Source organism: Nicotiana tomentosiformis, chromosome 12 (assembly GCF_000390325.3).
Source record: "Nicotiana tomentosiformis chromosome 12, ASM39032v3, whole genome shotgun sequence".
Classification (NCBI taxonomy): Eukaryota; Viridiplantae; Streptophyta; class Magnoliopsida; order Solanales; family Solanaceae; genus Nicotiana; species Nicotiana tomentosiformis.
The window spans coordinates 41333875-41354451 of record NC_090823.1 but is presented as its reverse complement, the minus strand read 5'-3'; the positions used below and the strand labels follow the sequence as shown (position 1 = coordinate 41354451).

Below are 20577 nucleotides of genomic sequence, written 5' to 3'. Positions count from 1 at the left end.
ACGAATCTAGAGTTGAACTCGAAAGTGGAAATTCTAGGTTGCATATAGGATTGAGTAGAGCATGTTCTTGAACTCGGGCATCGGGGAATAGATTCGCGATTAGAATAGACATATATTTAATTGCCTTGCTTGGTTGATGTACAAGAATTATAAATACGTTCTTGTTAGTTCTAATTCCATAGACATATAGGCGTTAGATTAGCTTGAATAGGCGAGTAAGAACTCGACAGATTCTTATTAGCGATATTAACCTTGTCAACCAAAAAGCTAGATAAATTAGTTAGTCAATTTAATTGAAGAATACAATAGGAATGTTAAATAGCCCATAACCCTGGATCGTTTTCATTACATTGATAACATAAAAATCTAATCTTCCTTTGTTCAAAGTCCATTATTTATTTTCTTTTTAGTTTAGTTACTTTAGCATCACTACTTTTGGGTTTAATGTTTTTTCAGATAATTATGATAGTCTAATTTAGTTAATAGTTTAATTATAAGTCCTCGTGGGTTCGACATACGACTTTTAGTCACTTTATTACTTGACGACCGCGTATACTTGCGTGTGCGTTTGGCCGCAACAATTTGCGTTGAAAAGATAACGGGGCAAGTTCTGGATGAGACAAGCAAGCACATGAATTATTTACAACTACTCAGTACACATGTTACATGAATCACTTGAAACAGCTCATTTTCAACTTTCAATGGAGTGCAAGGCAAAAAACTCATACAATTAATACTGTAACTATAATAGAGTCACATAACGAGCATTGACTTCACAAAAATAATTATTCATTTGAATTAAAACTTTTTATCATTAACAAAAATTTGTAGGGGTATGATTGATTTTTTTTTAAAAAAAAAAAGCTATCACAAGCGAGAATCTGACAAAACTAGTACCAAGCCAACTAAGTCAAATGCTTAATTACTATTGTCTAGGTTCAAAATTCACCCTTGAAAAAGAACTAAGCAAAAAAACCAAGGGAAATCCAAAATATGCTAAACAACCTACCACTACACATATGCACAATCACGGCTTAACAGTCTACAAGTACCACATATATAATATTACATTTTGCATAGTTTTCTACCCTTACCCCAACTTAAAAGCATGTATTGTCCCTAATACGTAGAAATAAAAGATAAAGTTTAGTGGCACACTAGGCGCTATCATGAGTGGGGTATGCTGTTGCGGCCTCAAGCCGGTAAATGGTCCCGACCCAAAATCCCGCCTCAAGGCGTGTTAGCACATGTACTTGCTAGCAAGCCAAGTAACAATCAACAGAATATAATCTAATTTTCTTTAATTAATAGAATTATATTATAAATGCAACCAGGAATAATCTCAAATAGTACAATATCTGATACAAATACAATATGGTCTAAATACGACCAAAGTAGTACAACCCCCAAGAACTAAGTAACACAAGTATACGATCAACTATTGAATTAGGACAAGTATGAATACATGGTCACAATTGTCTGTGAGAAAGAAAATAGACAAGAGACAAATAAGGATGGGGACTCCATGTGATGCGGATTGAAACAGTACAACAGTTTACCACGAAGTCTTCAATAACGCGCTCATGCTCAGCTTAAAGGGCATCGCAATACAAGTCTCAAAACCTGCACAAATATATATAAAAGTGTAGTATGAGTACGTCATAGTAGATACCCAGTAAGTACTAAGTCTAACCTCGAAGAAGTAGTGGTGATTCTATATGCATCCGAGTTCTTACAACATAAAAGTAATAATAAGCGTGGAGCTGGAACAATATATATCCTCGTGATCAACAAATATCAAGATATAAAACAGAAAGACATTAGCATGCTTTTCCAATTCAACAGATAATTATAATGTTGTTCAAGTATGGCAAGTAAAGCTGTCATGCTTCGATCAACGGAGTTGCTAGCATGTATACATGGCATGAATCATTTCGCATTTGGATGAATGTTTCTAAATGAATCAAGGATATATGAGTGCATGCAGAAATCGGTACAAGATCTATGTATCTCGATACAAGATCCATGTATCCCGATACACAATCCATGTATCCCGATATGCAATCCATGTATCACAATAATTGTATCTCATCCACATGCTTTACCTTTCGTGCAAAAGTTCGCAGTCCAAATCAAGTATCCTTATTTAAAATATATGCATATGCTAAACAATTTCAGATAAAAGGTGCATAACGACTTAATAAAAATCATACAAATATATGCTCATGAAATCTATGTGTGACTATGGTCAATTTAAGCAATTCAATATATCAAGGATAAGTCCTCATACTTTCGTAAATAATCATAAGGCTAGGCATAATTTCTAATATGAATAAGAGAGCAACGTAGTCACACAACTCAAATAGATCAGTAAATAAATGAGCACATAGTCAAAACAAGGCATACAATATAAGCTAGCCACCATCTATATAAGCCACCCCAAAAACCTTAAACATATAACAATCAAGTCAAATCATAGGGGTTTCCCTCATAACAAGGTTAGACACGAGACTTACCTCTTTCCCACCTAGCTTCAATTATAAATCGCGTGAAAACCTCGCTCTAACCATCTAATCACGCAAATCCGTCAAAGAATTTTATAGAAAGTGATCCCAATCCATAAAACTTTAATCTTTCAAGAATTCCCAAAAAGTCAACCCAAGCGCACTTATCCGAAATCCAAAACCAATATGAATATCCGATGACCCATAACATGCAGAGTCCAAATATATAATTGTTTTTAAATCTATGTCAAAATCAATGATCAATCCCCAAAATATACTCTCTTAAAGTGTAGACAATAACATCATATTTTCTTTCAAAATTTCATGGTAGACAACAACATCATATTTTCTTTCAAAATTTCATGTTTAATATGTAAAAATCCAAGTAGATCGTTGAAATATAATCACAATTAGCTGAAAATCACTTACCCTCTTACCTTGTATGAAAATTCCCTAAAAGACCGCCCCTCTCCAAATCTAGGACTTAAAATAAGAAAGAATAGATAAAATCCCAAAATTCCCAACTTAAAAGGTCTGCACAGCACTCCTCTTCGTGATCACGATCCACTGCTTCGCGATTGTAAAGCTCAACTCTGCACCCGCCTGGCAAGGCAACATCACAAACGCAAGATGCACATCCCGAACGAGGAACACACATTGCAAACGCGATGACCAAGGACCACCCTCCTACACGAACGTGTACAACCAGCCGCGATCACAAAAGACACTTCCCCAAGCTCCGATTTCTTATACGTGAACGTGATCCTCCTATCACGAACGCATAGACCAAATACTCAGCTAACACTCCCACAGTGAGAACACGCTGATCTACACGCGAACGCACAACAAAAAATCCACGCCTACCAACATCTCCTCTCCGCAACGCGATGAAAAAATCATATGCTGCCAAAACACACTACGCGATCTCGAGGCTTCTTCCGCGATCGCGATGCTCATCAGATGCACCAGAAATCTAACAACGCAAACTCAACCAAAATGGTTCGAAATCACTCTGAATCACTCCAAGCCCTTTGGTACCCATCCAGTCATACCTACAAGTCCAAATACAATATCCAAATTTACCCAAATGCTCAAAATACCGCAAATAACATCAAAATCACGAATCAAAGATCAAAATTATTCTCTTAACTTCCAAACATTCTAACTTCGCCGAACTCATCCGAATCACACTTAGGCATCCTAGATCAAAATAAAACTTTGCACATAAGTTTTAATCAACTAAATGCACTTGTACAAGGTCTCAAAATCACAATCCGAGTTCGATAACACCAAAGTCAACTTCAGGTCAAACTTATGAACTTTCTAATTCTTTAAATTGCCAACTTTTAAAAATTAGAGCCAAAACCTTCTTAGGAACATCAAGATTCAAATCCGAATGTACGCCCTAGTAGAATATATCATACGAACCTATTGAAATCTTCAAATCTTGATTTTGAGGTTGTTTGCTCAAAAGTTAAACCTTGATCAACTTTTCTAACTTAAAGCTTCAAAATTGAGAATTATTCTATCAAATCAACCCCTCAACCTGCGAATATAAGCAAGTCACAATACATTATATGAAGCTACTCAAGGTCTCAAACTGGCGAACGAAATATTAAGGCTCAAAACGACCGGTCGGATCGTTATATAGATATAGCCTTTGTCTCTACGGATGAAGCCTCAAGATATAATGCTTGGTACTGATGTATCAGGCACCTCAATATGTGGTGTGAGGTCCAGCACCTATGATGTACTCTTCTCTTGCTGAGCAGTGTACTAGCACCAGTACTGGCTGCTGTTGCTGCTACCTCCTTTAGTGAATGATGCATTGTTTCCAATTTTATCTCATTCTCAAGGATCATCTTGTTTTCTCCTACTATGTCCCCCCAGGCCATTGCTCTTTATCTATCTCCGCATCCTTGGAAGTTTCCTCGGTCTTTGTGTAGAAAGCTCGGTAATAGGTATTGTAATTTTTGGAGTCTCCAAGGTGCCTTTTTCTTGCTCCTCTTCTGGCTGCATAGTCATGCTCAAGAAATCAAACTTTGTTGACTGTAACTACTATATGTCCACCTTCAGTTGAGCTACATCGGCTCGTAAATAAGTTAAATCTCCACCACTACTCTTTTCAAACCGATAAGATCTCTCACTCAGCAACTTAAGCTGGTCCTCATGTTCTTGTTTTATTTTCTGGATGCTACTCAAAGTTGTATGAATCAATTCAATGGAAACCCAAGTAAGGTATAGGATGTGTGCCATCAATTTGTTCACTTTAGCGTTTGTGCTCCTCGCTAAGTGACCCAGTTGTACAATTTCAGTGAGAGTAATCTGTGATATTTTTCTGGTGGAAGCAGTAGGAGTAGATGACGGTATACTTGCTATACCGACTGAAGTCTGGGTAGGCCTTGTTTGCTCAAAAATGACCCATTTATCTCTGTCACATGTGTCTTGGAGGATTGAGGTACTTTGGGGGGGGGGGGGGGGGGGCTTGCTTGATCCTCTTCTTCTCTGTCTTTATTCATCTCTGGCTCGGGTGAAATCAATATCCTGCAATGGTTCCACCATATAATCAACCCGCTATAACACTGGAACTTTCACTTTCTTGCATAGCGTGGTGATGAGGCAAGGAAATGGTAGAGAAATTTCTTTCTGTTTCACACGATCTCAAATTTCTGGAAATATTACCTTTCCCACATTGATGGTGTACCCTAACATGATGGATGCAATGAGGATGGATTTCTCTATTTTGTTGTCCCGCTTTATTTCTTGAAGGCTCAAACCTGCAACTCACAAAGCTGAGCCAATACTTGGCTTCGATTTTGAGGTCTACCTTATAGATTTTGTGCCCCGGACTGATCCAAACTAGTGTGCCTTGAGCTATGATAGAGGCTATCCATTGACGCTCATCATCACCTTCTCATAGCTTGCTCTTATATCTTGGTTGGTATTCTTGGGTGTATTCCTCTGAGTTCGGGACCCAATTTTTGAAGTATATTTGATTGATTGCTGTATAGTTACAATCAACTTTCATACCTCAAACCAAAATTGTCTTCATGTACTCCTTGTTCTTCTCGTTCTTTTTTTCCTAGCTTGGTTGCATAGGCTGCATAGCACTCCCTCACTAGGGACTCACTGTACATTCAGGGTGACTACGGAAAGAATTCCGCCTCCCTAGTTTTGATGTTCTCTAGGGTGAGTGGGAATTGGTCTTGGAGTCCTTTAAGGATCATCCTTTTCTCCTCAAGAACATTTCATTTAGCCTTTCCGGCTATGAATGTATCCTTTGAACCCAATAGCTGAAATCTCAGGATATCTTGCTATTGCTTGTTGCGCAACTCGGCCTGTGTACTGGCTGAGGGTGATGGTGATGGGTGTGTGTACCCTCCTTTTCAGACTGGGAGGCAGACTCATTAGACACTACGGTGCCAGGAGCTTTCCCCTTTGCTGGAGGTTGGGCAGGTGATGATGCTTGGGTTATCTCTGCTCGGCTTTGTACTCTGGGAGATGGCTTTGCTACTTCGATTGTTAGGGTGTTTCTTGGAGGCATCTCTGCAATGAAACCCTTTGTTAGTACACGAGAATAGTACTACACAATGTATACCTATTTTTTGTATTTTTCATTTGGTAAAACAAAAGAAGAGAACACAAAATAAAAAAAATTCTAAAATAAAAATACAAGAAAAGATTGAAAAGAGTGGAACAAGTCAGTCACAAAATAGCTTTGCAGACCGCAGAAGGGATTTGTGAAACATAGAACCATTCTGCGAACCATTGCAAAACTGGCTAGAACTTAAAGAATTTCTGGTCATTCTTTGGACACTTTGCAAGCCACAAAGTGCCCTGGACACTTTGCAAGCCCCAAAGTTCCCTCAAATACTTTCTTCCCTAATTTTCACAGTTAGAAACAAAATCGATATAAAAAATGGGGCATGCTTGTAGTCCCACTCGTTCTTCAAGTTGTGTGGTTACTCGGACTTCACTTAGCATTGATTATACTCTTTTAGGAAATTTATCAAACACATTGAAAGCACGTAGAGTTTAAACAGTTTATTGCAATTGGATACATCAAGACATCCCCAAAAATCACAACCTATATCACTCACAGTCACTCAACCAAACCTCACCAAGCAAGCAATCCTTCGATTCAAGTACAAAATTTCACTATGCAAGCATATAAGATGGTAAAAGATGGAAAAGAAAGAGGAAATTATGAACAAAGAGAGAATACATGGAGAGAGAAAATGGGAGAACAAGGAATAAGAGAGGTTTGATGGGGATTTGGGTGATGGAGACAAGTGTTGGGATTGTTTTAGTACTTTTCTCAACTTGATATCCACTTCAGAATTAGTCCTGCTTTTATTTATATATTATAACAGTTGAACATGCTTTATGTTGCCTTTTTATGGTTGGCTATGCGTTATTGTTCGCCTAGCGGGTTGGGTTAAGTGTCATCACGATCTTGGTTGGATTTTGGATCGTGACATGTTGATATAAGAACTATAGGTTGATAGGTTCTACGAGTCATGAGCATGTTTAGTAGAGTATTTCAGATTGGTATGGGAACTATAGGGCAATGAGGAAACTTTCCTTCTTAACTTTCCTTCTTAACTTTCCTTATCGTGTACCTTTGTTTCTTCTTCAAGTTTGAATGTTTACTCTTCTATTATCTCACAGATAGTGAAGAAATGGGCATCGATATCTACTGAGCAGGAGCTAGTATCTCTGGCCAGAGCCGGTAGAGGGCACGTACGACAGCACCCGTGAAAGGCTGAGCACCCACAGATTCTCGTAGTCATATAAGTGTTGCATCAGTAGAGCCATCTACAGCTCCAAAAGTAGACTAGGTTCCAGATCAGATTTTCTACCAAGTCTAGCACAGGTTCCCAAGGGTTTTACTACTATTCTAGTACTTTAAGAGTGTATGGTCCACTTATAAGTTACATTGTGAGTTTGGTACATGCTAGGGATGATTTATGCGGTCCCAACTACTTCTCAAGTTGGAGGGTGAGCCTAGACCAAAGCTACTCAGACCACATAGCTAGTTGTTACTATGTTTCAAACTCCTGGAATTCCAGTTGTTCCACTTGTTAGGGCAGTCTAGCCTATTTTTTATAGTGCCGCCAAAGGTTAGGCTCGCTATTTATGTTGAAGAGAGAAAAGAGGATGGATCAATTCCAGAAGTTAGATCCTCCTCATATTGATGGTGATCCCAAAGATTATGCTCATGACTACCTAGATAGGTGCCATAAGATTTTGTGCTTTTTAGGCCTTGTGGAATCCAATGGTGTTGATTTTACTACTTTTCATGTGATAGGTCCAACCAAGAGATGGTGTCAGACTTATGCGCAGGAGGCCATGCAGTACACATGGTGGTTATGGTAAAATTATTATCTTGATTTACTTAATTGGACAAGTAAAATTGAACTTCTTTTTTAGTATAATGGACAAGCAATCATGGACGTAGAAGGTGAGGAGGCTTATTGAGGGTCTCCGTATTGGTATTCAATTTGGGATGGCACGAGAGACCAATATAGGTACTACCATTGCTCAGGTTGTGGAGATAGCTAGGAGGATGGAGGGCATTCGAAGGCACGAGAGGGAAGAGTGTGAGGCTAAGAAGCCTTGCAGTACTGGCAGATTTAGTGGTGCCTTGTCTAGAGGCAAGGGTCATTATGTTAAAGGCTATCTTGGTAGGCTGGTTCAATCCGCACTTTAGACTTCTCATGGAGCTCAGCCACGGTTCGTATACTACGCGCTCGGGGTAGGCATTGTATAGTGCACCACCAGCTTACAGTTCTTACAGTGCATCTCTAGGACAAGGATCTTACAGTGGTCATTCTTGTCGTTAGGAGTCGACTTAGTCCCAGCAGCCCCGCCGATGAAAGGGTTGCTTTGAGTATAGAGATTTGTGGCACGTGCGAAAGGATTGCCTTGGATTGCAGTGTGGTACGTCTTAGCAAGGTACGCAGGCTACGATTCCAGCCATAGTTGTTATACTATTTGTGTTGCAGTGAAACGTACACGCAAGCATACGCGGTCGTCAAGTAATAAAGTGACTAAAAGTCGAATGTCGAACCCACGAGGACTTGTGATTAACTATTAACTAAATTTGATTATTCTAATTATCTAAAGAAGAATTAAACCTAGAAGTATTTGATTCTAAACTAAATACAATATAGGAAAATAAATAGTGAACTCTGAACAAAGAATAGCAGACTTTTATGTTATCATTGTGATGAAAACGATCAAGAGTTATGAGCTATCTAACAATCCTATTGTATTCTTCAATTAAATTGACTAATTTATTTATCTGATTTATTGGTTTACAGGGTTAATATTGCTCAGAAGAATCTGTCAAGTTCTTACTCGCCTATTCAAGCTAATCTAATGCCCATATATCTATAGAGTTAGAATCAACAAGAATGCATTCATAATTCTCGTATAATAACCAAGCAAGGAAATTAGAATATGTCTATCCTAACCGCGAATCTATTCCCCGAAGCCCGAGTTCAAGAACTTGCTCTACTCAATCATATATGCAATCTTGAATTCTCACTTTCAAGTTCAACTCCAGATTCATAGATTCAATTGGTGATCAAGCATTTAAATAATTAAGCGCAAGATTGAATAAATAAACCAATACCATAAATTAAGAAATCAAAATCAATAGGCAAATAAGAATAATCAAGGAAGAACCAAAACCCTGGAACGTGAAGTTTAGCTCCACATAGACATGGTAGCCAAACAATAAATCATACAAAGAAACGTAAAAGTTACTAAATTTAGTTGAAGAAAAGATGAAACCTGGCCTCCACGGCAACTTTGTGCTCTTCCTTGGTCAAAAGTTGTGTAAAAATTATGTTTTATGATTATTTATAGGAGTAGAAAAAAAGTCTAAATATAATAATCGAGTCCAAAATCAAAAAGGAGATAAAATAGGCTCGAAACAAGGACTTGCGCGTCGCCATGCGGAACGCGCAAAGCAGCCCGCGCTGAACCACGCGTCGCGAGGCTAAACGTGCAAAGAAATCCTCGCGTCGCCTGCTTTATCAATTCTTGACGTCTTCAGCTAATTCCTCAATCCATTCTGATTTTCAATTCACTTCGCTTCTTCAATTCATTTATCACCTTCATTCAATCATCAGGTAATGATTAGCAAGTACTCATTATGTGATGATTGGATCCATTAGATACTCCTTCTAATCACTCCTTTACATTCGTAATTTTTCTTCAAATTTTATCTTCAATGAACTTACATTATTCATTAACACCCAAATAAATATAAAACTCTATAATAAAGTTAAATTGGGTATATTCAATATCAAATATAAAAAAGAGCGGTAAAAATATAAGTAAATTGACATTAGAATATATAAAAATATGCCCAATATCACCACCCCACATTAAGCTCCTCACATTAAAAGCACATAACACCTATGACTATGGTTGATAGCAATGATTGAACTCTAGCATATGCATTCAACACACACTTCCCTTAACTTATGTCATACTTCAAAAATATTTACAACAAAAGAAATATGCTCATAACAATCTTAGCCTCAAAAACTAACTCAATGTCACAATGCACTTATGGCTTGAACACTCAACACCGTAGAGAAGTCTAATAATGTAACATATCCCCCGTGAAACTATATGCCCTCACAACAAAATCAAGAGAGTAAGTTGAATCCACACATTCAAATCAAATTCTCAAATATATTTTAAGGACTCACATATATCTACGAAGATCGCTCACTTTTGCAAAAGAATTCACATGGATGCAAAAGGTACCATAGGCTTGCCCATTATGTATACCTCTGCTAATGTAGGCTCGCTCGATCTAGAATCAATTAGGACTTTTTTATGGTTGTAATGTAGGCTGAGAGATGGGTAGAATATATTCAGGAATAGTGGTTCATCCTCCTAAGCACTTTAACACATCACATAATCAATTTTAAGCACATTTATCTTTAATCCCAACTTCAATTTCACCAACCATATCACCCCAAAATATTTTCTTTTTTTTTAATCACTACTTTAATTCATACCCTCTAGAAAGAACAAGATATCAATTTACTTATCTACATATTTTTCTCTTTTCTCTCTTTTTCAGATTTTTATTTTTTAATTTTCGCTAGTTGTGTATTATTTTACAAAATAAGTACACCTTTCTTACTTTCATTGGCTCCACTCGAAAGCTAACCAAGTTCTATCCTTACATCTTCTATCGTTCATCTTATAATTAATGTGCCTTAAGAGGTAACGTATCATAATAACGTCAATTAAGAACAAAAAGGAATAGGCTTTTAATGTGGGTGCCAGTCTATATGCTCAAAAGTGTTAACTAGGGATATATTATATTTGTGATAAGCAATTAAGCTCAACAAGACCAAAGAAAGTCTAAAATCATTTTTCAAACCGAGTATCAACTCAAGTTTCGCTTCAATTCATATACCGGGAAAGTTCTAGACACAAATACAATAAATGGACTATACAAAAATTTTACCACACATGGCACATGACTCACTACGGACGACCTCATTCCGACTCTCAAATAATTATAAATATTCACGGAGCCACAAGATATTAAGCACTAAGCACAAAGGGAACAATAGTCAAGAAAACGAGACATAGGCGTCACGACATGTTACCGATTAAAGAAGGTATCATAAGCAATTTTAACACATAGGAAAGATAATGCACGTGCCAAAGCCTAAATATGCTACTATCAAACAAGTCAAGGGGCGCCTAGGAATCTCATCTTTCCTTCTTTTATTCCCTAAATATTAATCTACTCTAAAAGGATTACTACATGGTTCAAACTACATCCCATGGAAAAGAACTGAGGAACAAAAAAAATTTACGGGGGATTATTACTACATAAAGAAAAATAAAAGACATATTTTTGGATTTTTTCTGACTTTTTGTAATATTTTTTATTAGATTTTAATCCTTCAAGAAAGCTGCCTAGGAGACCTATCGTCGGGAAAATAAGAAGTTAATAATTTTACTAACATACTACTAATAATAATCTAGAGGAATTCCCCCACGCCCACACATAAAAGAATACAATGTCTCCAATGCACAAATAAAACAAAAATAATGAGCGTGGACAAGAAACTCCTTGAAAGGCCAAAGGCCGAAGTAATAGCAGCTCACGGGATACTCAAACTTCTCCCAAGGATGGTCCTTTGTGTGGTATCTCACACTAGTTCCAATAATATCACTTGCTTTTGCGCATCTTATGACCTTGCTTTCTATACTCATAATCCTACAATACAAAAACAAATACTATAAAAATAACATAATAATAAAAAAAACAAAATAAACAAAAAAAAAAAGCAGTAAAGCCGGGTCGCCTCCCATCAAGCGCCTAATTTAACATCGCGGCACGACATGAACCACTTTGTGCCTCCATCTCGAACTTATGAATTAAGCCCCTAATTTGGCTTCAAGTTTTCTGCTATGCTCTTTTGGTGGGGCTACAAAAATAACCAGACCAAGTAATAATTTTTTTCACTTTGTACTTCTCGGCCTTTAGATGAAGAATGTAATTTTTCTTTTTGGCACAATAATTTCAAGAATATATGCATTCTCATCCTCAATCTTTGACTCCCCCATAGGCTCAGATGACTCGATTTCTATCTTACTATCTAAACACAATGTGGAAAAATAATTGGAATGAGGTCTAATGCGCCCTAACTCATAAATTGTACTACTATTTACATCCTATATATATACATACTCAAGTGTCCCAACGTAATATTATTTACTCCCTCGTATGACTCTAGAGCACTCTTCACAACATTGATATCCTCAAAATAAATATGGTCTAATAATTGGTATTCTCGTTTTAGCTCTTCAATTTGGTCTAGAAGGTTTTTTCAGCTTCACACAACTCACCATTAAATTATTGGGTGTTACACGCATCAGCCGTTGCACTCAAATCTGCATCTAAGTAATGCACAACCAATCCAAAACTGTCAATTTCATGTGCAAGATCAACTCTCTCTCCTTAGACCAATCACGCACTAACGTTGTTAGAAGACAACATCATTCCGCATATTCCCTTAATCTTGAATATTCGTCCCAATACCAAGCCTTACTCCAATATTCAAATTCAGACTTCCAAGAGGTAAGGTTATGACAAGACCAAATATACGAGCCGTAAAAGCCTTCTATCAACCAAGCGTCTTCATCAATAACCTTACCTCCATATATTTCATCCTCAAATGTCATGTTGAGAATACTAGAAACACACTAAAGAGAAAAATCAAATAGATATAAAAAAAATATTAAAAAAAATAAAATTGTAAAGATAAAAGTAAAAGTCTAATCCAAAAAAATAGCTAATTTGAAGTCCTCGGCAACGGCGCCAAAAATTTATTTCGTCCAAACGCACAAGCAAGTATACGCGGTCGTTGACTTTTGATTTTCTTTAAAGATTGAAACCTTATTATCCGAAATTGCTTCCTACGACTTGTATTTATGGTATTAAGTTATTTGGCTTGATTCGAGCCGTCTAGAGTTGAATTTTCGTGGGAAAGGCTTATTAGGGAATTGAATTAGCTTGTTTGAGATAAGTATCTTGCGTAACTTTGTATGGGAGAAATACCTCTTAGGTCTTGGGTTGATTTATGTTATTTGAATTATATGAAAGATGTGAAAACAAGATGACGAGTGTGTACACAGGTTTATTCGTGGTATTTGAACGGTTAAGACTCTTAGGCCCTTTCAGGCATTTAATTTGAAATTGAAATATCATGTTATATCTTCCATTATTAAATTGCTCTACATGATTTACTTGATGTTGTTATGACATGCTCTATATTTTATTGTCAAACATGCTTTTATATGCCTTAATTGATGTTGTTATCTCTTTTATTGTCATGTACCTTTCAATTATGTAATTATTCTCATTTGAAGTTTAAGTTATGAAAGTTATTATACATTGAGATTGAAGTTGTTGATTATTGAGATATTTCTCTTGTTTAGTAATTCTCATTCATTTCGTTATTATTGAGATTCTTGTTCAAATCGAGGTTGAGCCTTGGGCTATATGTTGTGGTAACTTTGGTATTATTAATTTTCGCAAGTTGTGGCATATGTGCACTTATGATACGAGTTGTTATTGTGTTGTGATATTGATGCGTATGCGGCGATATATGGATATGGGTCAATGTGCATGCAGCGGCATACAGTGGGATTTATGTGCGTGTTGCTAATAAGAGAATTACTTGAAGCCACGTGGCGACATAAGGGAGCTAAAGTGCATGTAGCTATTTTAAATGTAAGGCTCACGCGACAATATAAGGAAAGGTTGTGATTTTAAATTGTAAAATGTGGATATTGTGTGGTACCTCAGTTGTGATTCTTGTTGTACATTCTAGGTTTAAGAGGCTTGTTGGTTGAGTGGTTTTGTTATCTTTTTATTTGACTCGTATTTGACTGTATTGACTTATAGATGTTCTTATCATGTGTTCCTCCTTGTTGCCTTTATTGTTCTAAATTCCATTGTTAGTGTAATACCCCGAAAACTTTTGAAGTATTTCAGTGTAAAGCCCCGTAATATTCGCAAGTGAATTTAAGGTTTCGTGGTGCCGGAGTAGGCTTACGTGTTTGAGGATGGTATAAGATCTTCGCGGCGAGCTTGCTCGCCGTGGTTCGGACTTTTTGGGTTGAACAATGCACCGAAAAGTAAAGAAAAATATTTGGCGGAAAAGCGCGTTATGCGGCCGCATAATCACTCTACGGACCGCATAATGGCCGCAGAGTGAAGCAGTAAGTTTGGCCAACTTTAGGTCAGTTTTGCGGTCGATTATGCGACCGCATATCGATCGCATAATCCCTCTTGAGTTTTTGCGAAGGGAGTTCTGCGGTGCATTATGCGTCCGTAGAACGAGTATGTGGACCACATACTGGTCGCATACCTGGGCCGTAAGTTCAGACCCCTGAGGGCCATTTCTGCGGTCACTTTGCGGACCGCATAATCATTATGCGGTCGCATATGCGACTGCAGACCTGTGTCGGCGCACCCATTTTCTTAATTTAAAACCCGACCCCCATTCCGTTAAAATACCTCTTAGGTCTATTTTGAGCTCATTTTCAGATGTTTCTAGAATGAGAGAGAGAGGGTTCAAGAGGGAAGGTCTAAGTTTTCATCAAATTGATCTTCAATCATCACTCAAAGCCTTGGAAATATTCAAGTAGAGCATCAAAATTCTTCACCCTAAAAGGTAAGGCTTCATCACCCCAGCTCTTAATTTCAAACATAGCTATAATGGGGTATTAGTATTATACTTCATGGGTATGAGGGTGGTTCATCTTGCATGCATGTGATAAAGAGTATGGGAAAAATAAAAAGTGAACTAGAACCATGAACGTTTTCCTAATTTTGGATTCAATTTGTATATTGCTAAAATAGATTGAGGTTGCTAAGGGTTCCAGAAAATTGTAGAGTCTAAAGAAGCGCAATTGAGGTATGTTGGCTAAACTTTCTCTCTTGGAATTGAATTCCATAATGTTTCTGTAAGTTTCAAAGTGTGGGTTACGTATTAAAAGGTTATGGTTTTGAGTCGTGTTTCAATGAAAGATAGAATTGTCTAAAAGCTTTTGTACTAAATTCATGCCCATTAGTGGCTGCTTTAACTAATGCTTTGATTTATAAATATATCCAGTGTGATTCGAGTTCTATATACTCATGTGTTGAAATTGTACATTGTCATTTCTGGGAGAGAGTATTACAAGAGTAAATGGTGTATTAACTATTTATGATTTTTCATATGTGTTTCTATTGTTGGTTGGTATGCTTCATTCTTTGGGAAGAAACTATTTGTGTTTAAAGTTTCCATTTCAAATGGATTTGAAGTATATGATTTTTAGAATATCCTATATGTTGATACTTGATGGTGATCTTTGAAATTGAAAGAGGTGAAAGTATGGAATATAAAATACGGTCATCGTGCCAGGAATAAAAAAATCTTGTGGATGGCCTAATGAGCCAAGAAAATATTGTCGTTGTGAATGACTGGAAATACTAATGAGAATTCATACAATGTGAAAGATGTTCAGGTGAGTACAATTGTATTTATGATATTTCTGTTTGCAAATCAAATCAAAACTATTTTTGGGAGCATCATTAGCAATACCGAGGAAGGGTGAGTCATAAGGCCCACACCTGAAACTACACGTGCCGGTGTAGGGGTGGATTGTGATATTATTCCCCTTAATTGGGATAAAACTGGAACCTTTGTGGATTGAAAAAGTCAACCCGCACGGCATATGTAGGAAGGCGGCCTAGCTGATCGGGTAGAGATCAGATGCCATATTGCGCATATGGTGGTACTACTCTTGGTAACAACTTTATTTCGTATCACATGTCAAACTATATTGTTCGTGGAGAGATGGACTAGCCGATCGGGCGTGATCGGACTACGTGCTAACAAAGACGGTGGTATATCGGTGCTAATGATCTCCCAACCAAAATTATATATGAAGTTTATGTTTTAGAAATTATTATGTTTTAACTGGACGTTTGGATTTTGTTGATTGTGACTTGCTGTCTTTATGTGTTACCTTTTCTTATATGGGCATTCTATTTTGAAAGAGGATTTTTAGCTATAAATACTAGTGCTATTCGACAGCACTAACGTCCCTTTTGTCGGGGGCGCTGCATCTTTAATGGATGCAGGTGGTTCTTCAGCAGGCGGCATTGATCAGTGATAGCAGTACACTCTTTTCAGCTGATTGGGTGAGCCCCACTTCATTCCGGGGTCATGTATCTTTTGTTTCTCATGTACAGTGTTTTGAGGTATAGCCGGGGCCTTGTTGCCGGCATTTCCATATTACTCTTCTATTGTATTTAGAGGCTCCGTAGACAGGTTGTGGGTTATGGTTGATGTTGGGAATTGAACTAGAAATGTTGGTACTTGAAAATTATGTTTTTTTTTTATTAATTCTATAAACTCGTAATGTTTTGGAAATTATGAATGAAGCTACTAATGGGAATGAAAATAGAGTTGTTAATAAAATCTTTTCAGTGATTGATTAATGGAGTACATATCCTCTCTATTCATGGATGAGTTTGGGTAGAAGTAAGTCTAATAGGCTTGCTCGGCCGGGTTCTCTCGGTTGAGCGCCGGTCGCGCTCCCTGAGTTTCGGGCGTGACAGTTAGCTTACATTATTGAACTGCTTTATAATTATTTATTTCCTTGTCTTCCATTATATTCTTATATTATACCGAGGTTAGGCTTGATACTTACTGGGTACCGTTGTGGTGTACTCATACTACGCTTTTGTATATTTTTGTGTTGACCATTTTCTTCAGCCCAGGCTAGGTATCCTTGATTTGACCATACTTTTCGGAGACTTCAAAGTATAGTTGCTTGACACTCGCAAGCCTAAGAGTCACCTTGTGTCCTTACTTTTTCTACTGTTTAGACTTATTTAGACAGTGTTGTACTACGGATTTTTAGTCTATTTCTGTAGAACTTATGAATCAATTCCACCGGTTTTGGAAATTTTTGTTACAAGATGTTCTGTTTTTGAGTTGTTATGAGTTTTAATCGAATCATCTTATTATCTTAGTTGTTAATCCCTTAAGCTATCAATGAATGTTAGGCTTATCTAGTCTTAGAGATTAGGTACCATCACGACATCCTAAGGTGGGATGTTGGGATCGTGACAAATTGGTATCAGAGCTCTAGGTTCGTAGGTGTTATGAGTCACAAGCAAGTTTAGTAGAGTTTTCCAGATCGGTACGAAGACGTCTGTACTTATCTTCGAGAGGCTATGAATCTGTCATGAAATTCCACTTATTTGATTCTTTATCATGCGAAATCTTTGATTTCGAAATCTGAGTTTTGTCTTTTTATTCTCTCACAGATTGTGAGGATACGTACTGCTGGATCCGAAGATCGCCGCTACTAGAGTCACGTGAGTTCGGGGCCGGAGCATAGGCCGATGAGGGGAATATGCCATAGCCAGAGCACCTACCCGAGTAGTGACTGAGGAGCCGCCAATAGCTCTGACTGGGGGATAGGCACTCGAGCCGCCTGTTGTTTCCCCTAGACTTCAGGAGACCCTAGCATAGTGTTTGAGCATGTTCGGCACTCTAGCTCAGGCGGGATTGATTCCTCGTGCACCAGCAACATCTCAGGCTGGGGGAGGAGCTCAAACTCTCGCGGCCCGTACACTAGAGCAGTGGGTCCACGTTGATCATGTTCTGGGCATCATTCTAGCATAGTCAACTATTCCGGTTCATCCAGAGGCTAGGCCACTAGCATCTGAGGAGGAGTTAAGGATACTTGAGAGGTTCAAGAAGTATGATACTCCAACTTTCAGCAGCATAACTACCAAGGATGCGCAGGGCTTTTTAGAGTAGTGCCCTCGTAATCTCCGCACCATGGGTATTGTGGAGGTGAGCGGAATTTCTTTTACTACATTTCAGTTATCAGGGGCAGCGTATCAATGGTGGCAGGCTTACGAGGAAGGCAGGATAGCTGATGCATCCCTACTCACTTGGGCTATGTTTTCAGAGATATTTTTGAGAGAGTTTGTTCCCCAGAACTTTCGGGATTCATGGAGCACAGAGCTTGAGCAGCTGCATCAGGGGACTATGATAGTGTCAGAGTATTCTATCAGATTCAGTGAGTTGTCCCCATATGCACCTACCTTGGTTTCTACGGTCAGAGAGCGAGTCCGCGGATTCATTGAGGGGCTTAACTATGGTATTAGATTAAGCATGTCTCAAGAATTGGAGACAAACACTCTATATCAGTAGGTGGTATAGATCGTGTAGAGGTTGGAGGGTATGCGGGGCCGAGAGAGAGAGGACTAGGCAGCCAAGAGGCCTTTAGGTATTGAAGGATTTAGTGTTGGCCACGCTGCAACTACAACCCAACATGGTAGGGGATATGTGAGTCGACCAATTCATTCAGCACTTCCAGCTACTAGCAGTGCTCCGGCTATTTCTAGGCCTCAGGTTGCCCACTATGCAAATCCACTTTCTCATGTATCTCCCACATGGGGTACCTTCAGCGGTTAGTCCAACCGATCAGGCCAGAGTCAGTTTCAGTAGCCGCACACACCAAAAGCTTGCTTTGAGTGTGGTGATACCAGGCATATGGTAAGGGACTACCCCAAACTCAGGAGGCCAGGGTGCACATCCACAGACTACACAGGCTCCATGGATTCCACAGGGTCCATAGGGTTCACAGGCCATAGTTGAAGCTCCAGTTGCCGCCTTACCTGCACCGCCAACTAGGGGTGGAGGTTAGGCAGACAGAGGTTACCCTAGAGGGAAGTCCAGGCTCGTTTCTATACATTTCTGGGTAGGACGGAGGCTACCACTTTAGATGTAGCCATCACAAGTATTGTTCCAGTTTATCACAAGGATGCCTCAGTTTTATTTAATTTGGGATCCACTTACTTATATGTGTCATCTTACTTTGTTCCGTATTTGGATATATCACGTGATTCTTTGAGTGCTCCTGTATATGTGTCTATGCCTGTGGGAGATTCTATTGTTGTAGACCGTGTTTATAGGTCATCTTTAGTTACTATTGGTGATTATGAGACCAAAGTTGATCTATTGCTACTTTATACGGTAGACTTTGATGTGATATTCGGCATGGACTGGTTGTCTCTCTATCATGCTATTTTGGATTGTCATGCCAAGATAGTGACATTGGCAATGCTAGGGTTGCCGCGGTTGGAGTGGAGGGGTGCATGGATTATATTCCTAGAAGGGTTGTGTCCTTTCTAAAGGCATAACGAATGGTTTAGAAGGGGTGTGATGCGTATCTAGCCTTTGTGAGAGATGTTAGTACGAATACTCATATTGTTGAGTCAGTTTCGGTAATAAGAGATTTCCCATATGTATTTCCAGCATACCTACCAAGCATGCTACCCGATAGGGATTTTGATTTTGGTATTGACTTGGTGCCAGGCACTCAGCCCATTTCTATTCCACCATATCGTATGGAACCTATGGAGTTGAAGGAATTGAAAGAACAACTTCAGGAGTTGCTTGATAAGTTTTTCATCCTACCGAGCGTTTCGCCTTAGGGTGCTCTAGTTTTGTTCGTATAGAAGAAGTATGAATCTATACGGGTGTGCATTAATTATAGGCAGCTGAACAAAGTTACAGTCAAGAACAAGTACCCATTACTGCACATTGATGACTTATTTGATCAGCTTCAGGGTGATATAGTGTTCTCGAAGATTGATCCGAGGTCATGGCATCATCAGCTGAAGATTCGAGATCTGGATATTCCGATGACTACTTTCAGACTCGGTATGGTCACTACGAGTTCTTGGTGATCTCATTTGGGTTGACCAATACCCCAGCAGCATTTATGCACTTGATGTATAATGTATTCCAACTATATCTCGACTCTTTTATCACCATATTCATTGACGACATTTTGATGTACTCCCGCAGCCGAGAGGATCATGAGCAACATTTGAGGATTGTGCTCCAGACCTTGAGGAAGAAGAAGTTATATGCAATATTTTCAAAGTGTGAATTCTAGCTTTCAGAAGAGCTTTCAGAAGCTCAAGAATACCTTGACCACATCTCCAGTTCTAGTTTTTCCCTTAGCACCGGGATCATATACGATTTATTGTGATGTTTCCCTGATTGGTATTGAGTGTGTCTTGATGTAGGAGGGTAGGGTGATTGCTTATGTTTCACGCCAGTTGAAGCCCCATGAGAAGAATGATGGATATACTCCGTTCATGATCTAGAGTTGGCAGCTATTGTTTACACATTGAAGATTTGGCGGAATTATCTCTACGGGGTGTCTTGAAAGTTATTCACAGACCATCGGATTCTACAACACCTGTTTAAGTAAAAGGATATGACTTTGAGGCAGCATGGGTGGTTAGAGCTGTTGAAAGACTATGATATCAATATTCTGTATTATCGCCGATGCCTTGAGTAGGAAGATAGAGAGTATGGGTAGCCATGCATATATTCCAATTGCTGTTCATAATGTTGATGGTTTGAGGAATTTCATATTGGAAATGGCGCATAGTTTGCGGTATTATGTTCACCTAGGTGACAAATATGTA

The 20577-nt window shown here is 38.5% G+C and overlaps 1 protein-coding gene and 1 long non-coding RNA gene across 2 annotated transcripts; one reads left to right on the top strand and one right to left on the bottom strand.

Annotated features, from left to right (window-relative positions):
* Positions 1-5026: 5026 nt before the first annotated feature.
* On the bottom strand, positions 5027-6798 carry LOC117276348 (uncharacterized). Its single transcript, XR_004506611.2, has 2 exons — positions 6592-6798; positions 5027-6050 (listed from the first exon to the last, which is right to left on the bottom strand). It is a non-coding gene; the product is annotated as an uncharacterized lncRNA (long non-coding RNA).
* An 11107-nt stretch (positions 6799-17905) lies between these two features.
* On the top strand, positions 17906-19267 carry LOC138902525 (uncharacterized). The gene is made up of 2 exons (XM_070190404.1): positions 17906-18279; positions 18838-19267. The coding sequence occupies exons 1-2, from the start codon at positions 17906-17908 to the stop codon at positions 19265-19267; spliced, it is 804 nt and encodes a 267-aa protein (XP_070046505.1).
* Positions 19268-20577: the final 1310 nt, after the last annotated feature.

Bases quoted from the DNA above. Each gene is read 5' to 3' on its own strand.
- LOC138902525 (XM_070190404.1), top strand. From the start codon at position 17,906: ATGGGTATTGTGGAGGTGAGCGGAATTTCTTTTACTACATTTCAGTTA. The intron at 18,280-18,837 runs GTAGGTGGTATA...ATTTCTGGGTAG, and splicing joins GAGACAAACACTCTATATCA to GACGGAGGCTACCACTTTAG.